Below are 21,787 nucleotides of genomic sequence, written 5' to 3' on the forward strand. Positions count from 1 at the left end.
TGTAATTAACTTTTCTTGCTGTTTAGTGGGTAAGAGCAAGAGAGAAGTCGGCAACTGTGTGACATGCATGCAGTCACTTTTCTGACTGTGTTTGTCCACTGTTAGTTGAATTCACAGATGAGGAAGCCCCCAGTTGGGACAGACAACTGTGCTTTCCTCTAGGGTTGCTGGTATGAAAGGAGATTATGTATGTAAAGTGCTCATTGTGTGCCTAACATAATTGTTCACTGTAGTTATAAGGAAATAACAATACAATTTATGAACCTAGAGCTATGCTTGTCCTTATAGGTCTGCTTCCTATAAGAGGGAGTCATTAGCACTAGTAGTAATTTTCTATACATTTATTTAGGTTATGACGAGAAGAGCTATGCAGTGTGGCTTGAACAGATTTTTTTTCTTCTATTTATAAGCTCAGAACAGGTATACTGTAATTTATTTGTTTGTTTTTTAGGATATAGTGGTGTATGATTGTCTGTGTGTGGGGACATTGCATATGAGGGTACAACATTGATGTTTATGAGTCTTCCTCAATAACCTCCTCCTTGTTCTTTGAAGCAGGGTCTCTCAGCTGAAGTCAGAGCTTGGAGACATAGCTGGCCTGGTTAATCCCCTAAATTTGCCTTCAGAGTTCTGGAACTAGAGGTGAGCCTCCCCACTTACTTTGTTTCTAGGGATCTGAACTCTGGTCCTCATGCTTGGATGATAAGCACTTTACCCAGTGAGCCATCCCCCCAGGCCTGATCAGATCAGAGTATGAGAGAGAACTTGATTCAGTGAAAAGTTTATCAAATACAGAGAGAAGTGCCTGGCTTCTCTCTGATGTAGGAAAAGGCAAGAATCTGATTGTAGAGCGGTGGGGACCAATTTTGTTGCTGATGACTTTCCAGACTTTGATGGAGCAAAGGCTCTGACTTTTTCCTTAGCCTGAGCAGGCTACAGCACTTCAGAAAAATCGTCTCAAGAGGACTGCCTGTGTGCATGGTTATACCTATTGAGAAGGTCTGGCTGATCCCATTACTCCTAAAAACTGGAAGAGGTTCATATAGTCAACCAGAAATAGCATCATGCCTTTCCTGAAACTATAGAGCACAATTCTCATTGGCCATGGGAGAAGTGGCCTTTGACCATCTGCAGTTTAAGGGCATCAGTCTAAGATTAAACAGCACCAGGCAGTTAAAGTGTTTTGCCCATTGCCCTTCTTTTATGTTCTGAACCCTATTATACTTCCCCAATCCCCAAAAGCCAGCCTGGTTGAGGGAGCGGAGGAAAGTCAAAGAAGAGAAAAGTGAATACAGAGAAAGAGCCAGAACACAAACTTCTCCCTGCTGCTGCTGCTCTGTGGAAGAGCCTGAGAGACGACCTGCGTCCATAAGACACGGGAGGTATGCTCTGGCTGGACCTAATCCTTGGAAGTCAGGCTGTTGCTATGCGAAGATGCCTAGGAAGCCACAGAGACTTGTGTGAAGACCCAGCAGAGCTTGTGCGAAGGCAATGCTGAGGAAGTAAACAAAGCCACATCCCCACTGGGTGCTGATGCCAAGACCCAAGCTGTGCAAGGCAGACAGAATGCTTAGGTGCCGTCCTGCCACTCGGGGCTCCATCCAAACAGAAATGAGGAGAATGGCGTGACATATGGAAAGTTGATTCAGCCTTCTCATGGGCTTTGGAGGAATAAAACAACCCTAATCTTATTTTGAGTTTTGAAACTTTGTCCAGCTCCTTGCAGAGTGGCACTCTGAGCAGCTTGACTTTTAAAACCTCAAGCCTCAAGAAAATAATGAATTCTCCTCATTATTTTCCCATCAATTCCCTTCTTTTTGCCAAGATGCATAGGAAACAGTGCTGATCCGAGCTGTCAGCAAGTTACCTCACGAATGGTTTTGTTTCACTTCATGAAATATTAACAAAGAAGAAACCCCAATGAGGTGAATCAGAACTGGAAAGAGACGAAAACAAGATAAAAACCACATCCCCTCCCATATCACAAAGAAATCTCAATTCTTAGTACAGAATCTGTTTCTATCTTTCAACAGGAGGTTGGGGACAGTGTTCATTTGAAAAGTCAGAGCTCCCTCATTGTTTGGGGGAAACTGGTAAAAACACGCATTCAAAGGAAAGAACCCTGGTATCCACAGTGCATTCTGCAGATGTACGCACTGTTCCCCTTTCTACAGCAAAGAACTGGGAATATGTCCTTCCACACCTGGGTCTCTGCTGCGTGGGTCTTCACTTCTTACCAAAAGCAAAGACTTAAGCTGCTTCCAGTATGTGAACAAACATGACCTGAGTCCACAGAAAGCAAACTCTGCTGCTGCAGGCAGACTGAACCTTTTAATCTTTCCTTGGTCACCCAAATTGATAGAGTGTGGAGAAAATCAATATATCCAATAGAAGGCAAATGGAATAAGAGAGGCAATCTCTATTTTCTTTAGAGCATTGGTAGTTTTGTTTTTCTGCAAGAGTCGCACTGGGCAAGTCTTTGTCATCTTGCGGGCAAATCTCTTTAGACAAATATTTTGGAATCTTCAGAAATCACCTTCTTATGCCCTATCCTGAGTAAGGTGTGGCTTTCTGAGAGTTCATGCATGAAGTGGAGTCCACCTACGAGAGAGTTTACACCTGCTGCAGTGGCAGAGTTGGAGGAGTGGAGCCGTCCTAATGGATTTTGGGCTTGTTTTAATTTGATTATTTCTTGTTATGCCTTGTTTTCCCTTTTGGAATAGGATTGTTTTCTCCATGCCATTATATGTTAGAAGTATGTAACTTTTTTTTTCAATTTTTATAGAGCCTCATAGATAGACAATTTTGACCGTGTTGGAACTGTTGAGAGGTATAGGTTTAAAGTTGGATGGAATGCATGTTATAATGCAATGTAGTCTTGAGCCTATACTGATAAAGAATGAAAGATTATGGCTTAAAAATGATGTTTGGGTGTCAAGTTGAATTGAAACAGCAAGAGTTAACTGTTAGCTTGACAGATGTTAGAACCATCTCGAAGATGGGCCTTTGGGTGGGTCTGCGGGGGGGGGGCTTTATCTTACGATATTAATTGTAGTGGGAAGACCCTCCCACCACGGGTCACATTGGCCCATCATTCTCTGCTTCTTTGCTGTGGAGACCCTGAGACTGACTACCTCAAGCTCCCGCCACTGTGACTTCTCCTATGATAATGGACTGAATGATGACTTATGAGCCAAATAAACCCCTTGTCTCTCAAGTTGCTCTGTCAAAGTATTTCACGTCAACAGGAAAGAAGCTAAGGCAACATGGCCCCCAGCTGTTGTTCTGGGGAAGAACATTTTTAGACAAAATCTCTTCAAAGTTCGTGACTTTTCACATCACCAAAGCATGCAAGAATGCCTGGCATAGATGTGTGTGTGTGTCGCCTATGATGTGTATATAATGAGCAGGTGCGTGACTATATGACATGAGAGATCCATGAAAAGCCTCTTCCTGGACGTCAGCTGGTGGCTTGCTGGAAGGGAGATGTAAGCTTTCTCTAGACTTTTCCCTTTCAGCCATAGTGTCTGATGCTTGGTATGAGGGGTACCAAACAATGCTAGAACTGCTTGCCTTTGGGAGATGTTTTAGAAATAGCCCAAGGAAAGTGGAAAGGGTTGGAAAATGGAAATGGGGAAGTACGACGGACAGAATGAACAGAGGACAGAGGCAAGTGCAGTAGCAAGTAGTAGCTCTCCATCAGTAGAACATAGAGACCTTTAAGGATGAACGTATTGCGGTCCTTTTCACCCTCCCTTCCCTTTTTTTTTCTGGTGTCAAATACAAAACACTTATATGTATTCAGAAGGCTCCCACACAGCTCTGAAATAGATCCCAATGAGCGCTGAAAACAGGGATTTTAATGTGTAGCACCAGGCCAAGAGAGAAGTAAAATATGCAATGCAAAAACATCCTGACGATCACTGGAAGCAAATTCCTCACCTCACCTGCAAATAGGTTAATGGTGACTCTGGGAAGCTGAGGGGTGGCTCCAGGAAACCCAGCACTCTGAGAACTGAATACAAGCTGGGGGACTCCTGGACTAGCTTATTCTCTGTCCCTTACTGATCCAATATGGCCAACATGGTCTGTGGCCATGGAAGAAGACCTCTAGATTACACTCTTTTAAGGAGAGTCCGCATTCAGGAAATACAGACATACGAACAGTTTGACACTCATCCAGAGGTTGGTTTGGCTTCTCCTGAGAAATCCCCATTCCTGCAGGCCAGCTGGCTCTTACCATCAACGGGGATGACAGTGGCACTGTGAATAATGTCATCAGAAGATCATGATGCTCACCATCTTGGAGCTAATTTTTGAGTGGCTACCTCTGTGTAGCTCTGAAACAGAGACCCACGGTGATTACAGCTTTAACTTCCTATCATTTTCGGTGCTTGATTTATAAGGTATACAGAAGAACCATCACTGAGCTAGCCTGGTGCCACACGTAATGAGAAAGTCACCTGCTTTTTCTCTTATGAAACCCCAAGACATTGTTATCAGCTTTATTTATTTAAACAAAGGTTTTGAGGGTGCTGGCATTGTACTGTTCCAAGTTAACCCATCTTTTATGATATTCAGGCAGATTTGTAGGCATCGTTGCTACTGCTGGCCATCGTTCACTCTGAATAGAACCCTCATTTCTATGGATTCTGTGGATTCTGTGGCCACAGTGGATTGTGTGTCTTTAGGGCTGAAATTTTGGTTAGGTATAGAATTCCGATTTTTCTGATATTACCAAAAGTGCTAAGCCTTTCTTTTAAAATTAGGAAGTGAAAATGTTTTTTTTTTTTTTTGGGTGTGTGTGTGTGTGTGTGTCATAGTCCCTCATGTGCCTAACCCGAATTCTATCTAAAGGGCTACTGGAGTATTAATTTATTCCCTTATTCTGTGGTCTTGTCCTCCACCTAGCAAGACAATCACCTTCAGGGTGCTATCATACCCATTGTGTGATGTTGTCTCACCCTTTGTTCAAAGACCTCTGCTGGCTTCCCACTGTCAGTGAAGTCCAAATCTGCTCCCACATTTAAGCTTCTTAGACTTTGCCCACACGGTGCTTTTTCGCCCCACCTCACCTCTCTCTCCTTACTTCTTGCAGTTGGTGCAGCTATTCACAGCGTCATTGCTTCTCTCCTCTCTTCGCTCTCTCTCTAAAGCCACACCTCCCCTTCGAATCCATTTACTTCACTTGCGTGACTTACAAGGGTTCCTTAATTGCCAAATATCTACCACTTTGCTTTTAAATCCCAGCACTCGGGAGGCAGAGGCAGGTGGATCTCTGGGAGTTCGAGGCCAGCCTGGTCTACAAGAGCTAGTTCCGGGACAGGCTCCAAAGCTACAGAGAAACCCTGTCTCGAAAAAACAAAAAACAAAACAAAACAACCAAAAAAACCTTTGCTTTTAATTCTGAATACTTATCAGTGTTATTTTATCTATAAATGTTCATCGCCTTTCTTTTTGTAAGGGAAGAGGATAATTCTGACAACATTTGCCAGATATGATCTTGTTTGATGTCCATTTCTGGGAGAAAGTGGTTCTTTTTCTTGGCAAGTATCTCTTGAAGTTTGGAAGCAGCCTGGTGGCTTGTCGTTTTCATTGCCATTTTCTTCATTGTACCCAATTCAAGACCAGATGAATAAAAATGCTAAATGCAAAGTTGGGTTTATCTCAAGCATATAAGCCCTATGTGCATGCTGGCTACTTAAAAGTATTTTGTTCTAAGTAACCTGGACATGTTGAAAAGGAAAAAAAAACCCTGTAAAATAGAAGCTGAAAAGCAGGGTCTAATTAACCTTTTGTCAGCCCATATTGTATTTTTCTTTATTTTGGTTTAGAAAATACACACTAATTTTTACATATTTGAGAAATTTCAAAACCTACCCCTCTCTAGATGTAGACTCTAGAGTCCAGGTGACCTGCAGAATGGACACATTGGGGGCAAAGTTGAAGACATGCTTTTAAACGTTTAGATGTCAAGAGACTGCAGTCAGCGAGAGACAATAGGGAACCACGGTTATGTATCCCAGCAAGGCTCCATGCTGTCTGTCGTCATATGAAATTGACTAGGATGTGTCAATAGTGAAAAAGAAAAGCGGGGGAGGGAAAGTCAGAATCTTCTCAATACTTAGAAAAGGCCATAGAGTCGAGGACTGGGATGTTTCCCTTCCAGAGGTTTTCTCCTTCTCCCTCTCTGAGAGCCTCGCCTCTGCGGTTTCCTTGCAGAGTGTCCCTGTTCTTGACCACCAGGGGGCCCTGTTGCACACCTCAGCAGAATAATCTTTAGCATTGCCGGTCTCCGGGGAAATTCTTAAGGACTTGCCAACCTGCAATCTATTTTTAATGAAGATCGGAATTTTTCCAGCCTTGTCTTTAGAAATAAGAACACAGCCAACAGAGAAGAAGTGAAACAATCCATGGACACGTAAAAACACCCAAGCTTATAGACGAGCTAAAAACCTCTCCTTTTATGACTTCCTTCGCTACAAGCTTATGTCTGCAGTTGTCCCTGACTTCCTCTTCCACTAGGTCTCCCAGTGTGATTCCCCACCCTTTCTTCTACTGACAGAAGCTCGGAGGTGGGAGCTGAAGGCAGGGTTCACCCTGGGAAGGAGACTGCATTTGTGACCGGCTCACCTTGCTCGCTCCTGAAGGTGTGGTCCTGTGGGAGGACAGAGTGGGTGTTCTTCACAGTTCCTCCTCCAACAAACCAGTTCACGTTGGGATTCCAGCGGTTCACAAAGCCACAGAGATGGTTTTCTTCAAAGTCACATTCTGGAGGAAGAAGCATAGACACGCATGTCATGGACCTGCAGCCACACTTGGGGACACGCACACTTGATGTGGGATTCCACTTTGTATGCTGTGAATATGTTTTCTTGCCATTGGTTAATAAGGAATCGTCTTTGGTCCTATTGCTATGCAGAATAGAGCAAAGCAGGAAATCCAAGCGGAGATAGAGGATAAAAAAAAAAGGCGGAGTCAGGGAGGCGCCATGTAGCTGCCAAAGAAAACAGACACACTGGAACCTTGCCGATAAACCACGAGCCACATGGTAAAAGTATAAAATAATAGAAATGGGTTCATTTAAGATGTAAGAGTTAGTTAATGAAAAGCCTAAGCTAATAGGCTGAGCAGTGTTTTAATTAATACACTGTCCGTGTTAATATTTCAGGTCCGGCCAGCCAGGAAACAAACAAACAGCCCCCCTCTACACTCTCTGCGGAGTCTGCCCTTTGTCATTCTGAGGGCCCTCTTCCTCAACCGTGGGGGCCTGTGGACCAGAAATTCTGAACAAGAAGGGAGATCCAGTAACGAATCAACGTGCTGCTCTTCATTGCCCCTGAGCCATAGTCCTTTTTCCCATTAGCTCCGCGGCTTGCTGTGGGACTCACCGTCTCTCTGAGTCAGTTTCTTGCTGTGTAAATCGGAAACAACAGGCCCACATTATCAGACTGCAGGCATGGGCAGTTCTCGGTACAGCACCAGAGTACCGGACATGTGGCCCATGTTTGAAATAAGCTGATGATTTTTTTTGGTCATCTGTTAAACTAATTAGTCAATGTTTGGTTCCAGGGACCAAGACCAGGGTCTAGCACATGTTCAGCACACACTTGACCGCTGACCTATGTTCCCAACTCCACTGAGTCTGTTTGAATGTACCACTTTAGGGTTGTTTCTTCAGCTCTAGGCATTTTCTGCACCTCCCTTTCTATGACCTGCTGGTCCAGTCCCCCATCTCTTTATGGTGAGCAAGATTCCCAGAACTCATGCTTCCAAGATGCTAAAATTTCCCCCACTTTTCTGATGACTTAGGATCTAGTCAGAATAGATAGGACAGGCACACACCTGGCCCAGGGTCCTCCTGCAACTCCTGCCTAGAGACAAGAGATACAGAAGTAAAACCTTTGAGGACATTGACATATTTGCTATACATTGTTCCCCATTAACATTTTTTTTTTTTTAGTGGGAACAGGGAATTTATAAACCCAATCCGGCCACTGACACCATAATCTTGCAATTACAAAATGAAAGATGATTGCCATCCTGCTCTTCTCCATTGCTCCATCCACTTCCTCACTGGGTCACCCCTAAGGGAGGTGGACAGGTGACATCAGTGCTAGTGGCCAGCGCCATCACTGCCAGGTTGCCATGGTGAGCTAGGCCCCTTTACAGAGGGAATAGCCTAGCCAGAAGCAGTTTTGACTCCACAGCCACTGTTTCAAGGTGCTAGTAATTACTCCTCCCTTGTCCCATTGGCAAGCGAGGTAACAGCTTATGAGTCACAGCTGGTCCTGATTCTGGTCACAGTGGCAGTGCCTGCAGGTGTCTTTACCCTGCACAGCTTTGTGGTCTCCTTGATGGTGACGGGCTTTCTTCAAATTACAGAGGCGAGGTTGATCCCCATCCCACCCCTCCATCCCCCAACTCATCCCCACCTTCCAGCTCCCACCTTCCTGCCAGGATCCTGGCTGGTACAGTCGTCAGCGAGCACTGACAAATCTCAAGATTTCTTTTCAAATTTCCACTGCAGTCTCTGCCAACTGATGCTCAACATCTAGCGCCAAGGGCTGCCGCAGAGTGTAATAAAAAGCAAAATCCTTCTCAGCATGCCAGGCACTCGTCTAAACTTTTGCTATGAATTCACTTAATCCTCAACATAGCTCCTTGAGAAAGGTACTATTATTAACCCAATTGCACAGCCAAGGAGCCAAGAGAAGTGGGCACAGAGCAAGGAGGGACAACAGCACGGCAAGATACACTTCTGTGGCGTCCTTTTTGTTTCAAATAAATCAGAAGCCACTAAGTCATCTGGGGGAAAGAAATGAACACTTCTGGAGTGCTCACCCTCAAATCCACCTCTTCTCAGACCTCACAGGAACCAACTCTGTTTTGCAGCCGATGACTAGAGCCAGGCTAGGGGGTTGGGAGGTGTAGTGAGAGACTAAGCCAGCAGGTGACGCTCCCCAGTTGCATCTGACTGCTTCAGTGTGTGGAGGGGCAGCACCTAGGCTACTCGCGGGAGAAGAAACCTGGATGGAAGCTCTGCCTTAGAGGTATCAGTTAAAGACTAAAACAGAGAAGCTGTACCACAGGGTATCAGCATAGGCTCCTCGTACAGGATCATCTTTGACTCTCTGCTCCCTTTGGCCCAAATCCTCAGTCTAAACACAGACAATGCTGAGGCGTCTCGCAGATCTATCGACTTTTTTCTTTTGCAATGCTACTCCCCCCCTTTTTACCACTCCTCTGGTTTAAGGTCCTCTTCCTGCAATCCCTGTAAAGTCAGAGTCTCTTCCAGGAGTTTACTAGCTCGTATGCATCTGTATTTTCCTTGTCTCCAGCTCATGGAGACCAGTGACATCATTGGAAAGCCACAGCTGGACGCCTGTCCCTTGCAAGCTAACTCTAACACTTACCAACCTCATAATTAGGTAAAACCAAGCTCCCAGTCCCGAGGCCAGACTCTGGAAGAAACTTCGTGATGGTTACCAACTGCTCGACTCTGGCCTTTGTGCCTGTACGCTCAGATCCTTTCTCCTACCAGATTTTGTCCCCAGACAACCTTCTATGTGCTTCTATGTACACGTCCACAGACGCCAGCCCCTCCGTGCAGTGCTCACTGGGTAGTTATGGTCAGCAGCAGATGAGGAAGTGTCAAGCAGTCATGGGGCAGGGGCTGTCCTCTTTTCCTGCCTTCTCAAAGCTGCCACACAGGCAATCAATCCTGCCCACACCAGGCAGGATCCAAGTGACAGCTTTGATGATGAAGACAGCAGTAGCAGTGTATCAGGAAAGTCGGTGACATGATGGATGTCTGCTCTTCTGGCAAACATAGAGTTTCTGATGGCCTTTCACAGCAAGCCAGCCATTGCTTTTATTATAACTAAGGGAGGTTAGGGAGCATTGCTGCTGGGTAAAAGTGTCTATTTCTCCTTCAGACAGTTAGAACAAATGCTAATGAGCCTTTCCACCGAAGACCGAGGATCAATGTACCATCTTCAGGTGACCCTTGCAAAGAACAGAAGCTACCAGGCATTTTGCAGTGTGTTCTATGACACAATTGGCCTTTAGGATCGATCTAGTGCTTTCTGGCAGTGGATTGTAGGGAGAGATTTGCACTCTGCTGCCATGATCACAAAGCTCACTCACCGATACAGTAGCCGGCCGTCATCTTGATTTCAAAGAGGGCAATGCTGGCTGTGTTTCCTTGTCCCAAGACACCTTCTATCAAAATCTGTACAACATATGGGGGAGAAGGGGATCAGGCATCAGAACACCATGTTTCCTGTCTATTATTTCAGTTCTTAGTTGGGAGCTGTCATTCAGTGTGATTCATGGCTGTTGAATGTGGTTCTTACTACTGCATTTATTCCTGTGCATACATGAACACATACATGTACACTGAGGACTTTGACATGGACAAAGTGTTCAACAGATGCACAGAGTCCAATGTCTTCCAATGCTGTCTTAACTTCCACATCCTCCTGTGTTCATGGAGGCAGTCACTGGTGGATGTTCATGGAGATGTGCTGAATGAAACTGAGGGCAGATGATACAGGGGCAGAAAAGGGGGGTGTTGTTGTTTGTGAGGAATCGATGGATAAGAAGGCAGGAGCCAAAACTATCAGACATCTCCACAGGAGATGGGAAGGTTCAAAAGTTAATCCATAATTTCTACTTTGATGAGAAATTGAGAATTTTACACAAAGAACAGATAAAAGCGTGACAATCCATGTGGTTGATTTCAAGGAATGTTAGAGTTCACATCTGGTCCTGTTTCTCAAATAGCTTTTTCTCCTGTGGTTTCAGCAGGATATTTTTGCAACGATGTGGGTAGATTTGGGGTCTGATAACCATTGGGGGTGGTGTGAAATAGGAACTCAGACTCAATGTTCCCTCCCTCAGTGGCGGCCTGGTGGAGAGAGACTCCCAACAGGCTGGGCTAGCCTGAGATGCTCTGTTTTAAAGCCTTTCGAAGGAGAAGGTCGAGCCTAGGAACAGAGCACATTAGGAAAGGGGTTCTCCTGGTGGCTCAGGGACACACACTGTCATGTCATATGGGCCCTCCAGCTCCATTCCCTGCTCTACTCCACGCCCCAACCCTTACATCTTCTGCCTTCCTCTCAGAGCTGACAGAACAGTTAGCCTCTCTGAAAAGGAAAGGAAACATGACTGGCAAATAACTTTCCTCTTTCAAAGTATTTGATTATCTCATTTTATGATAATGTCTTGCTCAAAGTTTGGAGCAACTAACCCATGAGGAAGATAACACAACATATTCCACAAACAATTTAGAAGGATGACGCAGAATTGTTGGCAACAAAAATACTCCAGAAAGTCCATTTTCACTGAGGAGGTCAAGTTAAGCACCATCTAGTCTTATGTTTTAAATAGATGGGAAAGTTCATGAAGATGCTTTTTTAAGGAATAAACAAATGTTAATTTACATTAATTTTCTACACTGCAATGAACCTTATTGACTTACTTATTATAAAACATGGTTCTTAATCTGTGGGTCACAACCCCTTTGAGGGTCAAATGACTGTTTCACAGTGGTCTCATATCAGATATCCTGCATATCAGATATTTACATTATGATCCACAACAGTGGCCAAATTAGTTAGAAAGTAGTAACAAAAAAATTTTATGGTTGAGAACATGAGGAACTCTATTAAAGGGTCTCAGAATTCGGAAAGTTGAGAACCACTGTCATAAGACCTCGTGGAACGTAAAGCAAATCACAGGTCTCCTATCTTCCTCCTCAGCCCCGCCTACCTTGAATTTCTTGGAGCTGTTTGGAAGATCCAGACTGGCTATGAGCCAGCTGTCTGATGGCTCCTTAGTGGACCAAAGCAAGCGATCAAAGCTTTCGTCCTCAAATCTCACGTAGAGGTTCAGCTGGCTGGGTTCTGACACGGGGCCCAGGGGTGCGGTTATCTGGTAGACCAGGCGAAGGCAGTTCCAATCCTCCGCCTGCAAATCAGAGCTCAGCAGCACGGCTTTCTCCCCTTGCTTAGCAAAAGAGGTGTCCACATAAACATAATGGCCTGAAAGAGAGAGGAGCCCAGACACGGAATTAGTCTTAGAAATGGAACCTTTTAGTCCATTAAACCCGTGGGAAAGGCAGACCCTGCAAATGCTTTGTCTCAACCCAACAGAATTGCCTGAACACTGGCCTCTGATCTGTGAAATGGGCATGTCTCCCCTGCACTCCATGGGCCACATGCACCCCAGGATAACTGTTAATGCATCCCAAAACACTCATAAAGGATGTTATACGACAATGTTGAAAGCTGGGCACCCTTACATGGTTTGGCCAGACCGCAGCCACTTGTCCACATGACAACAGGCTGGAGTTGAGAAGTGGTCCTCGCAAGAGAGTGGAGTGCCCTGTCCAGTTTTCTATCCCTTCAACTCCTCTGAACTCTAACACTGAGGCCAAGTGTCCGGTGCTGTTCCTCATCCTACACCAGGTCTCCGCAGCACATTGCATAAGGCGCCCTGTCTCTCACATGGGTGAGGGTGCAGGCTCCGGACATTGAATCCAGGGAGCAATATGAACAGGCTGGACCCAAAAGCCTCAAAATGCGATAACTTGGGGCACAAACCATCTCCTTACATAGTTCTCCCCAAAACAAATGAGTTAATTTGCATTTAACTTGTATCATTAGAATAGACTAAATTGATTTAGTTACTCAGTCTGGCTCTTGGGCCCTATCCAGACAAAGTGTAAGCTGTTTTTCTTTTAAATTAAGAATCAGATTCCCTTTGCCTAGACTCTTTCCCATCCAAACACAACTAAATGGAAAGTGTATGTAGAACACATTGCATGCGTAGGGCTTGGAGAGGGTCACGCCCATTTTGTCTTCCTCTTTCATCTCTTCCTGCTTCTCCGTTCCTTGCTTTATTTCTCTCTTCTCTCTCTCTCTGTCTCTCTCTGTCTGTCTCTGTCTCCGTCTCTCTGTCTCTCTGTCTCTCTCTCTCTCCCTCTCCCTCTCTCTCCTCCCATTTCACTCTTTCTCCTTTTCCCATCCTCCTTTCCCTATTTTCCTACCACCCTCTTCTCTTTCTGCCTCTGTTCTGCTAATACGAGTGAGTGGTATTCTGTGAGCTGGACTAGGTTATGGAGGGCTGGGGAAGGAGTGAAGCCAAGGACACCAATGTAAGCCTTCCACACTGTTCCGGCCACCTGGACCTCCTAGCAGAGTGATTCACTTGATTATTGGTCTTTGGAAGTGCAAGCCAAAGGCTGCAAATGCCCGGAAACTCCCACATTTCTGTCCATATCTACATAGTGTCTTCTACCATGTGGCCGCCCACTCCACCCCTGGTAGTTTGGGTACCTAGCCAGAAAGCTCTGAGATACATGTATGTTTTCCTTCGGCCCATCCTCCGTACATATTGCCCCAAATAACCATTCCAGCTAGGATCATCAGTAGCCAGTTCGGGCAGGCTGGAAGCAACCCAGCAAATGATCAACCTCCATGTAGGACACAGAATGCTATCTTGCTAGCTGGAGGATCCCAAGATCAAGCTGATCTCCAGCAGGCAATCTTCATGGGGCAGTCGCTCACAAGTGACAACAGCTTGAGTTGCGTGAAACATCTCAGCCCACCCCAGTGTGGCAAGCCTGATGCCTAAAGCTATTGTCACCACCAAGTATTCTGGGTACAGCTAGTCTTCAGGTACCAGGCATTGCCCTAAGCACATGATACCCATTCGCCATTCACCAGCTGTGGTGCCTACTGGCTCCCAATGATGAAGTTGGGCTCTTGATACCAAGGAGTTTGCTAGTGAAGACTTGGATCACTGCGACGGCGGGGGCAGTGTAAGTGCCACCCTGTTTTCCCAACTGTGCTCAGGGGCATCTGAGTTGGCAGGTAGCTAAGTGGAGTGTGGATGGGATAGGGTGCTGGTTAGATTTTTTTGTCACCTTGAGACAAGCTAGAGACATCTGAGAAGAGGGACCCTCCAATGAGAAAATGCCCCATCAGATAGTCTCCCATCCTGTGGAGACGTTTTCTTGAACGGCTGGTGATGTGGGTGGGCCTAGCCCACTTTGGGCAACACCATCCCTGGAAAGGTTGTCCTAGGGTTTGGAAGAAAACAAACCGAGCAAGCTAGGAGATGCAAGCTGGTGAAACAGCACTGCTCCATCGTCTCTTCTCCGGTCCCTGCTTCCAGTTACCTAGCTTTGCTCCAGCCCCGACTTCCCGCAGTGATGGGCCTGATCTGAAAGTGGAAAGCTAAGCCGGGCGATGGTGGCGCACGCCTTTAATCCCAGCACTCGGGAGGCAGAGGCAGGCGGATCTCTGTGAGTTCGAGACCAGCCTGGTCTACAGAGCTAGTGCCAGGACAGGCTCCAAAGCCACAGAGAAACCCTGTCTCGAAAAACCAAAAAAAAAAAAAAAAAAAAAAGTGGAAAGCTGAAATCAATCTTTTCACTCCCAACCTCCTGTTGCTTTTGGTCCTGGTCTTTATAACACCCGCAGAAACCATAACTAAGATAGATACGGAGCCTGGGGGTGTGGAGAGTGTTTCCTGTGGAAGTGAAGAGGTGGAAATGGGGCATGAGCCAGCATCCATGATAAATCCCAAAGTTGCTATTGCAGAGGCTAGCTCCCCTGGGCATTCCCCAGTTTCTTCTGCCTCAGCTCCTTCCTTCCTTCCCACATTCCAGAAGAGAAAGCTCGAGACTTGAAGCTGAAGTTTTCAAACTTATGTCTGGAGTCATCTGGCAGGTCACTTCCCCTCCCAAGAAATGGGGCTCATTCTCTAGGCACTTCTTTCTTTTTTTAATATTTAGTCAAATGCTTTTTAATATTCAAGACAATTACCACCAACATTAAGCTCTACCTTTCGATGATAGTTATAATTTTGCCACCGTAATTACATTCTATAAAGCCACAAAACTATTATCCGGCTAGACATGCTCTTATCACCAGGTACTACTAAGTTTAGTAAAAAGCTGTTTCTGAGTGATGGTAACATTAGAACACCTGTTAGGGATTCAAGACATTTACTTTTTAAAAGAAATTCTTTTAACTTTTATTGATTCTTTGTGGATTTCACATTATGCATCACAAACCTACTTATCTCCCTGTCCCCTCACTTCCATCCTCTGCCCTTGCAACACCCCACCAAAACAAAACAAAATTAAACAAAAAAACAACCAACCAAAACAAAACAAAACAAAGAGAAGAATCTCAACATGGAAGCTGTAGTGTGGCCTGTTGGGTCACACAGTTTACCCGTTAGCCCATTCATCTTTACTAGTGAGTGTTCATTGCTATGAGTCACTGGTCTGGTTTGAGGCCTCTGGCTTCTGCTACACTATCAATAATGGGCTCTCTGTGGGGCTCCTCTTGGATATACTATTGGAGATCCTGCAGTTTTGGATCTGGAGGTTCATCTTCTTCCTTTGCCCCAACAGTTCATTGATGAGGTGGATGTTGGGGTGAGCTAACACTAAGCTCTGGCTCTGGGCCGGGATGGTAGCTAGGTTGGTCAGCCTGCCAGCTTTCCCGCATCCTCAATATCCCAGTGAGCTCTCCAGCACTGTTTGGCTAGCTCACCCAAAGCAGCCTGCAGCAAGGGGCTGGGGGCCAGTTCTCCTGCTGTTAGGTCCTCAGGTCCAGCTCTCCTGCACTCACACCACCAGGGCCAGCTCTAGTGCTCTGCCCATGTGAGCTGGGCACCTTCTGTCTGTCGCAGAAAGTGCATCATGGGTTCCTATAGCATGATTGGGAGGGAAGAGATGAATCTAAGAAGAACTCATGCATCAGTGAACGTGTGTAATAGCAGGTTTATAGCCCTGAACAATGGGGGATATCTGTACTTTTTGGTGAGAACTGTTAAAAAAGCCTGTGTTGGATTGGGCGTGGTGATGCACACCTCTTAATTCCTGGCACGTACAGGATGAGGCAGGAGGATGACAAGCTTGGGACCAGTAAGACTTTACCTCAAAAAGGTAGTGGGCAGTGGCTAATAGAGCAGCCCACAGCTGGCCAGGGTTCAGAGAATAAAGCCTGCAGAAGGCTTAGCTCTAAAAAGAACATATATGCCAAACTCTCCTCCCTCGCAAGGCTTAGGGATCATTGTAGATGAAGGGGTGGAAAGAGTGTAAGAGCCAGAGCAGATGGATGACTACAAGGAAATATCTTCAGGACACAGCGGGACAGCTCTACATAGGAACGCCCAGGGGTTGCAATAGCTTGCCCAAGACCCATGCAAGCAAGCCTAAGCGAGACCAAATTCCAGCACTGAGGGGGAGTTGAGTACACAACCCTACTCCTAGTCATGGAGTGATCAGCAGTTATAGTAGCTGCAGGGAGAGGGAGAGAGAGTTTTCTCCAAGAGTGTAGCCCTTGGTAAGCCTATCCTTCTCCCACGGAAGACTACCTCCCCCGTCTGTCTTGACATTCTTTCTCACTTTGTAAATCCCCGTAAGCATATGCTAATGATTTCTTGTTAAGAGCCTTTGAAGCATACACTGCATAAAATGCATTATTCAAAATACCTTGATATTATACTGTCTGATGAAAGTTGATGCTGTTTATTGAGTGATTTTTGACATCTCGTCCATAAATATTGACTATTTCAAAATGTTGAGGTTGCATATTTACATTACAGACCTCAAATTTAGCTCTGGGACACTGTGTGAATATGTCTACTAGCTGTTTTCAGGTTTATCTACCCAGTAGAGCAATGTACTTTCCTAACTTAACTAACTAACTCAAATGCTTCTACCTTAACCATCACCGCCTAGTCCAAGATACTGCACTCAATCACTGAGTCCACTTTTCATACCCAGCCTGGATCCAGCCTCAGAATCTTTTTAAACACAGAGTCCCATGGAGCCATTCATTACCAGCCAGTCTGAGTCCGCATTTGGGTAGATGCTGCTTGTAACTTTTACTTGGGGTTTCAAAGAAACACTGTATTTTGTGGCCATGTTACAGCTAAATTAAACTAGAAGGAACATGATATATTTAGAGGAAATTTGTGAAATCAAATATAGAATGGGCAAGTGATTTTTTTTCCATACTATTACTAGCAAAATTCCTGTAAATCTTCTTTATTAAAGAGAAGCATACCACGAAGTGAAAAATATGCATGATTTATTCAGCACTGGGTAGACTGACATCAGCAATCTAACGTTACAATGAATTCCCTCATCAAAGAATCTACCCTTCTGATACAGTCCAGTGGTTCTCAGTGTGTTCCCAAGGTTGTACAGCTATCTCATTGTTATGTGATTCTAGAATAGTGGTGCCACTCAAACCAAGTTTCTCAACTCATTCACAGGTTCTTCACCCTCCTCTGAGCCGCCTCTGGAGACCACGGTTTGCCTGTTTTGGGAATGACTATGTGTGTGTGTGTGTGTGTGTGTGTGTGTGTGTGTGTATGGTTGACTTCTCAGGTGACTACGAAGTTCACCTGTGTTGGAATTTCATTCCTTCTTAACACAAAGTTCTACTTTGCATCTTGAAGTCACCAACTAACTGATGTTTGGGCTACTCTCTCTTTTGGTTGTGATGAGCAGGGATGCTATTGTGAGCACGCACGTGAGTTTTCAGTAGATGAACATTCAAGTCTCTCTCACTGACGAGACCATCATTCACTGCTCGTTAGCACATATGGTAACTATGTTTAGCTTTTGGAGGAACTGCCAGAAATTCTCATGTGGCTGCAGTCTTTGCTTCCCATCCCCAGTGTGTGGGTCCTATTTCTTGTCTACGAATAGAACTATCAATGCCTGCTATTACCCATCTTTCTTATTAGACATCCTGGTAAATAAAAAGTGGTGTCTAAGTATGCCTTTGTCTTGTGTTTATCTAATGATTTATGATGTGGATCATCTTTCCTGTGTTTATTGGCCATTTGTATGCCTTCTTTGCAAGCAAATATATTCAAATCCCCTTTCTATTAAAAAGTTTGGGTTATTTGTCATTTACTATTGAGTTGCAAGTTCCTTAGTTTTTCCAGAGAGTGGGAAGTTTGTACTGCACTCTTTCTTTCTTTAGGCTCTGAGCAGGGTGTTTGTTCAGGTAGCAGATCAGCTGAGCATTTGTTCAGGGCTGCTGTGAGAAAGCCTTCCTCTCACTTCCTTTTTTTAAAGCAACTATTCCTTTGATGTTAAATCTAACACCTGTGCTCCTCCTTTTCCATCCTCAGCAAGTTGTCACCTCCCAGCTGGTTCCTATCTAGTGTCATCCAAAGACAAGGCCAGCTTCCTCCTGGGAGACTGCCTCAAATCTTGTAAGCCAGACCTGGCAGCAATGCTTGCACTTCTTTCTTGCTGAGCTCTTAGGATTCTTCCTCTATAAGACAAAGGCGTTTTCTTGTATTTATTTTTTTAAAATGCATTTTAAATTAAAATGTAATTACATCACTCTCACCTCTTTCCTTCCTTTGCCCCCTCCCATGTCTTCTCCCTCCACCCTTCCTACACTCCTCCACTCTCAGACTGACAGCCTCTTTTCCTCTGGTTGCTTTGGTTGCATATACACATTCATTGTCATACAAATGCAAGCTACGGAGTCCATTTTTGTTGTTTGTGTGTATAGTTTTGCTTCTTCACTTGCTTTTTTGTCAAGTTCCTCCACAAGCCTGTAGTCTAGTCCCTTAATTGGACTAGGCTATTCTTCCCTGATTTCATGGTGCCCTTTCTCCCTGGATCATACCCTGCCTAAGTGAAGGTCCAGAGTGGTCAAATGGAGTAGGCATGCCAGCCAGATGTTGGTTCAGATTCTAAGCCACACTATTTAGAAACGCTGTCATTTTGGGGCAAGTTAATTATAGCATTTGAGATTCACTTTTTCCACTGGTAAAATGGGGATGCTATATCACTAATTCTGTATCATTTTTAAGAAGATCAAACAAGACCATATTGTATAGTAATTAGCATATTGCCAAGATCTTAATAAATGTTAGTCCTTATCTCCCTAGTTACCAGTCAGTAGGATGTTTTGGACGCTTAGCATCCTCATTGTCATCTTATTCAAGAACTCTTTGATACTAGCTACCCTTTATCCTGCTGCTATGATGGTCCTACTCTTCTGACCTGATACCATCTCTGCCACTGCACAGAAGACCCTTTCTGCCTTTGCAGCTAGACACATTCGGCCTAGTGCTTCTCTGCTACTGTGTGCACAGCTTTATCTCATGCCTACTTCTTCCTATCTGTCCATCCCTCTGCCCAATTGTGCTCTGCATCAAACAGTCATCTCTGGAGCTACCAGCTGACCAGAGCCTTCTAGACAGCAATGCATTCAAATCATGTAGCAAACATTCCTCTGCAAGGAACCAGATTCCCATTGTGGAGATGGGCTCCTTCCTCCACACATGTGTATCCTAATTCTGTACACCTCATAAACTTACATTTGAAAGAGCTGTGATTACTTTGACATATAAAAGGTTTGTCAAAAACATCAATTTATGAATATGTATAAAAATTCTGTACGTAGGGGTTCTCAAAAATGTTTGTCAATATGGAGATGGTTAAGAGGAGTGAAGAGCATATATTGCTCTTTTAGTGGGCATGAGTTCTGTTCCCAGCCCTCATGTTGGGCAGCTCACAGATGCCTGTAGCTCCAGTTTCAAAAGATCTGATGCCCTGGCCTTCTTGGGTACCTACAATCATTTGTACATGTCCCTATACACATAATTAAAACTAAAGTAAACTAGTTGATTTTGTTATCTGAAAATAATTAAATGTTGAAGAAACTCTAGCAAACGCTTGAGATTATTAATATTCAATTTTTTCAACCAGACTCATAATCACCAATAAATCTACTGAACTGTAAACAGTGCTAGACACATGACACCAAGGGCATGAAGGGTTACAGAGTTACTCTACACAAGGCCATCAGTGGCTGCCTCCCCAGGTTTCAGCCTGCTGTACCAGGCTGATGTATTTACTCCCGGACACTGAGGAGAAGGCTTCAGGGTAAGTTTTTGGTGTAGGTCATTTCCACCATGGATTTGAACTCTTATCTGCTGGACAACACATTACTCCATGCTCTCTGATAAAAAAAAAATAGTCAGTCCACTAGGCCTCAGGCCCCTGTTGGATAGGAAGGGTCACTCCCTAGGGCTTTTCATGGCTTTACAACCCTTCCCAGTATGTTTTAAATGGGAATGGCTTCTCTGCTCCATTGCTGCCATCTGAGGTCCCTCATTCTGAGCCAGTGAAAGTACAGGAACCCCTTGGCTCTCAATTTACTTTTGTGCAGAGAAAGTGATTTAGGAGGTACTAACTGATACCCAGCTCTCCAGAGAAAGCAACATTCTGAGGGGGTTAGTTTACACCACCTCTTTATAGGTAGTCTACTCCTAAAGTGGAATGGGCAAAGTGGCCTATAGTTGAGAAAGCGTGACCAGGCCTTGCAGCTCTATGTGGGTACCCATTGCTAAGAAACTCTTCCCAGAACAAAGTCTAGCATAGCAAAGTGCTCTTATGTGGGCAATCGCAAACACAGTTTTGCACCAGGAGAAAGGGGGAGCCTACATTTAAAGAGCAAAACAAAATTATAGTGTACACGTTTCCTTTTTAACCCCCACACAGGGCTACAGCCATATCCTCTCTGTGTATGGAAAGGACTTTGCAGTGGTCATGGACATTTCATTAAACTCCAGTCTTGACAGAGGCACTGTGGATAGCAGTGCAATGTACAACTCTTTGCTAACCTCCACCTACAATACTGGAAGTCTCTTCTAAGCTCTTTTAGCATCCACTATATCCATTTACATTTGTCTAGTTCCTTGTCTACCATTCGCATTAGGACTTTTCACATTTAAGGGCACAGAGCAGATCTGCTTGGCTCTTAGTAGGTTTGTATTCTCTGTTTCTAAGTCAATGAATAAACTCCCTTTTGACAGTAGGTTTTCTTTATTATTTTTGTATAAAGACACATTAAAATTCCTTTCACTGTGGAGCTCTCTCATTAGTTTCAAATTTCTTAATAAGTTCTTCCTTAACTGTTATTCCTAAATTTCACTTCGGGAAATATGACATTTGATGGAAGCTAGGATCTTCACTAGTGACTCACGCCACACTTAACTACTTTCACATATGCCCCTACTGTTAATACTTTTTGAAACACTAACCCCACTGCATTGAGATATGCAAAGAAGTGTAAAATCGAACAATTCTTTGCTTTGCTGGAATGTAGAGCTTGTGGGAAGTATTCAGAAGGCCATCCGGCATGTGACATTCCAGATTAAAGAAAGCAATGGTTTTTATCAAACTCCCAGTTTGGAGGCGTTGTTACAAAACACTCCATGGAGCAGTGACAGGGCAGCACCACACAGCTGTCTCCAAGGACATTGCCATTGCCCCTGACATCAGGGAAACTTCTCCTTGTAGCTAACACTGCAAAAGTTGTGTCAAAAGATTACAGAATGTTATGAGCGCTTAAGGAGATCGCCAGCAGCAATCTCCAATGTAAACAGTGGCCAACACTGGAAGCTGCCACCCAGATGTCTGTCTGCACTTTTCTTTAGGGCTATGCAGGGTGTGGTTAAACCCTGCTGACCTCAGTGGCAGTTCTGAAAGAGAAGTTTACCTTAGCAACTACCAACAGGAAACCAAGTGATGAACCCACAGGGAAAGGTCATGAGGCTGTTGGAAAAGGGAACTCAGCTTTACAAAGCTTGGAAAACTCAAAGAGGCTTCCACTGAAAGAGAATGTTTGCATTGCTAGGCACCCGCTCTTGGAAGAGTTTCTAGAAGATGTTCCTTGGAAATATTGACATGCTCCCTCTAGTTAACATAAAAGAGCCG

At 44.6% G+C, this 21,787-nt stretch overlaps 1 protein-coding gene across 1 annotated transcript in view; it reads right to left on the reverse strand.

The window, feature by feature from the left end:
- The window catches only part of Mamdc2 (MAM domain containing 2), a 143,106-nt gene that overhangs the window by 59,133 nt on the left and 62,186 nt on the right, over window positions 1-21,787 (reverse strand). Inside the window, exons 3-5 of the mRNA XM_005352069.3 lie at window positions 11,776-12,047; window positions 10,150-10,234; window positions 6,634-6,771 (exon numbers count right to left, since the gene is read on the reverse strand). Coding sequence (XP_005352126.1) covers window positions 6,634-6,771; window positions 10,150-10,234; window positions 11,776-12,047 — 495 coding nt within the window. The remainder of the gene's footprint in view (window positions 1-6,633; window positions 6,772-10,149; window positions 10,235-11,775; window positions 12,048-21,787) is intronic.

Source organism: Microtus ochrogaster, chromosome 8 (genome assembly GCF_000317375.1).
Source record: "Microtus ochrogaster isolate Prairie Vole_2 chromosome 8, MicOch1.0, whole genome shotgun sequence".
Classification (NCBI taxonomy): domain Eukaryota; kingdom Metazoa; phylum Chordata; class Mammalia; order Rodentia; family Cricetidae; genus Microtus; species Microtus ochrogaster.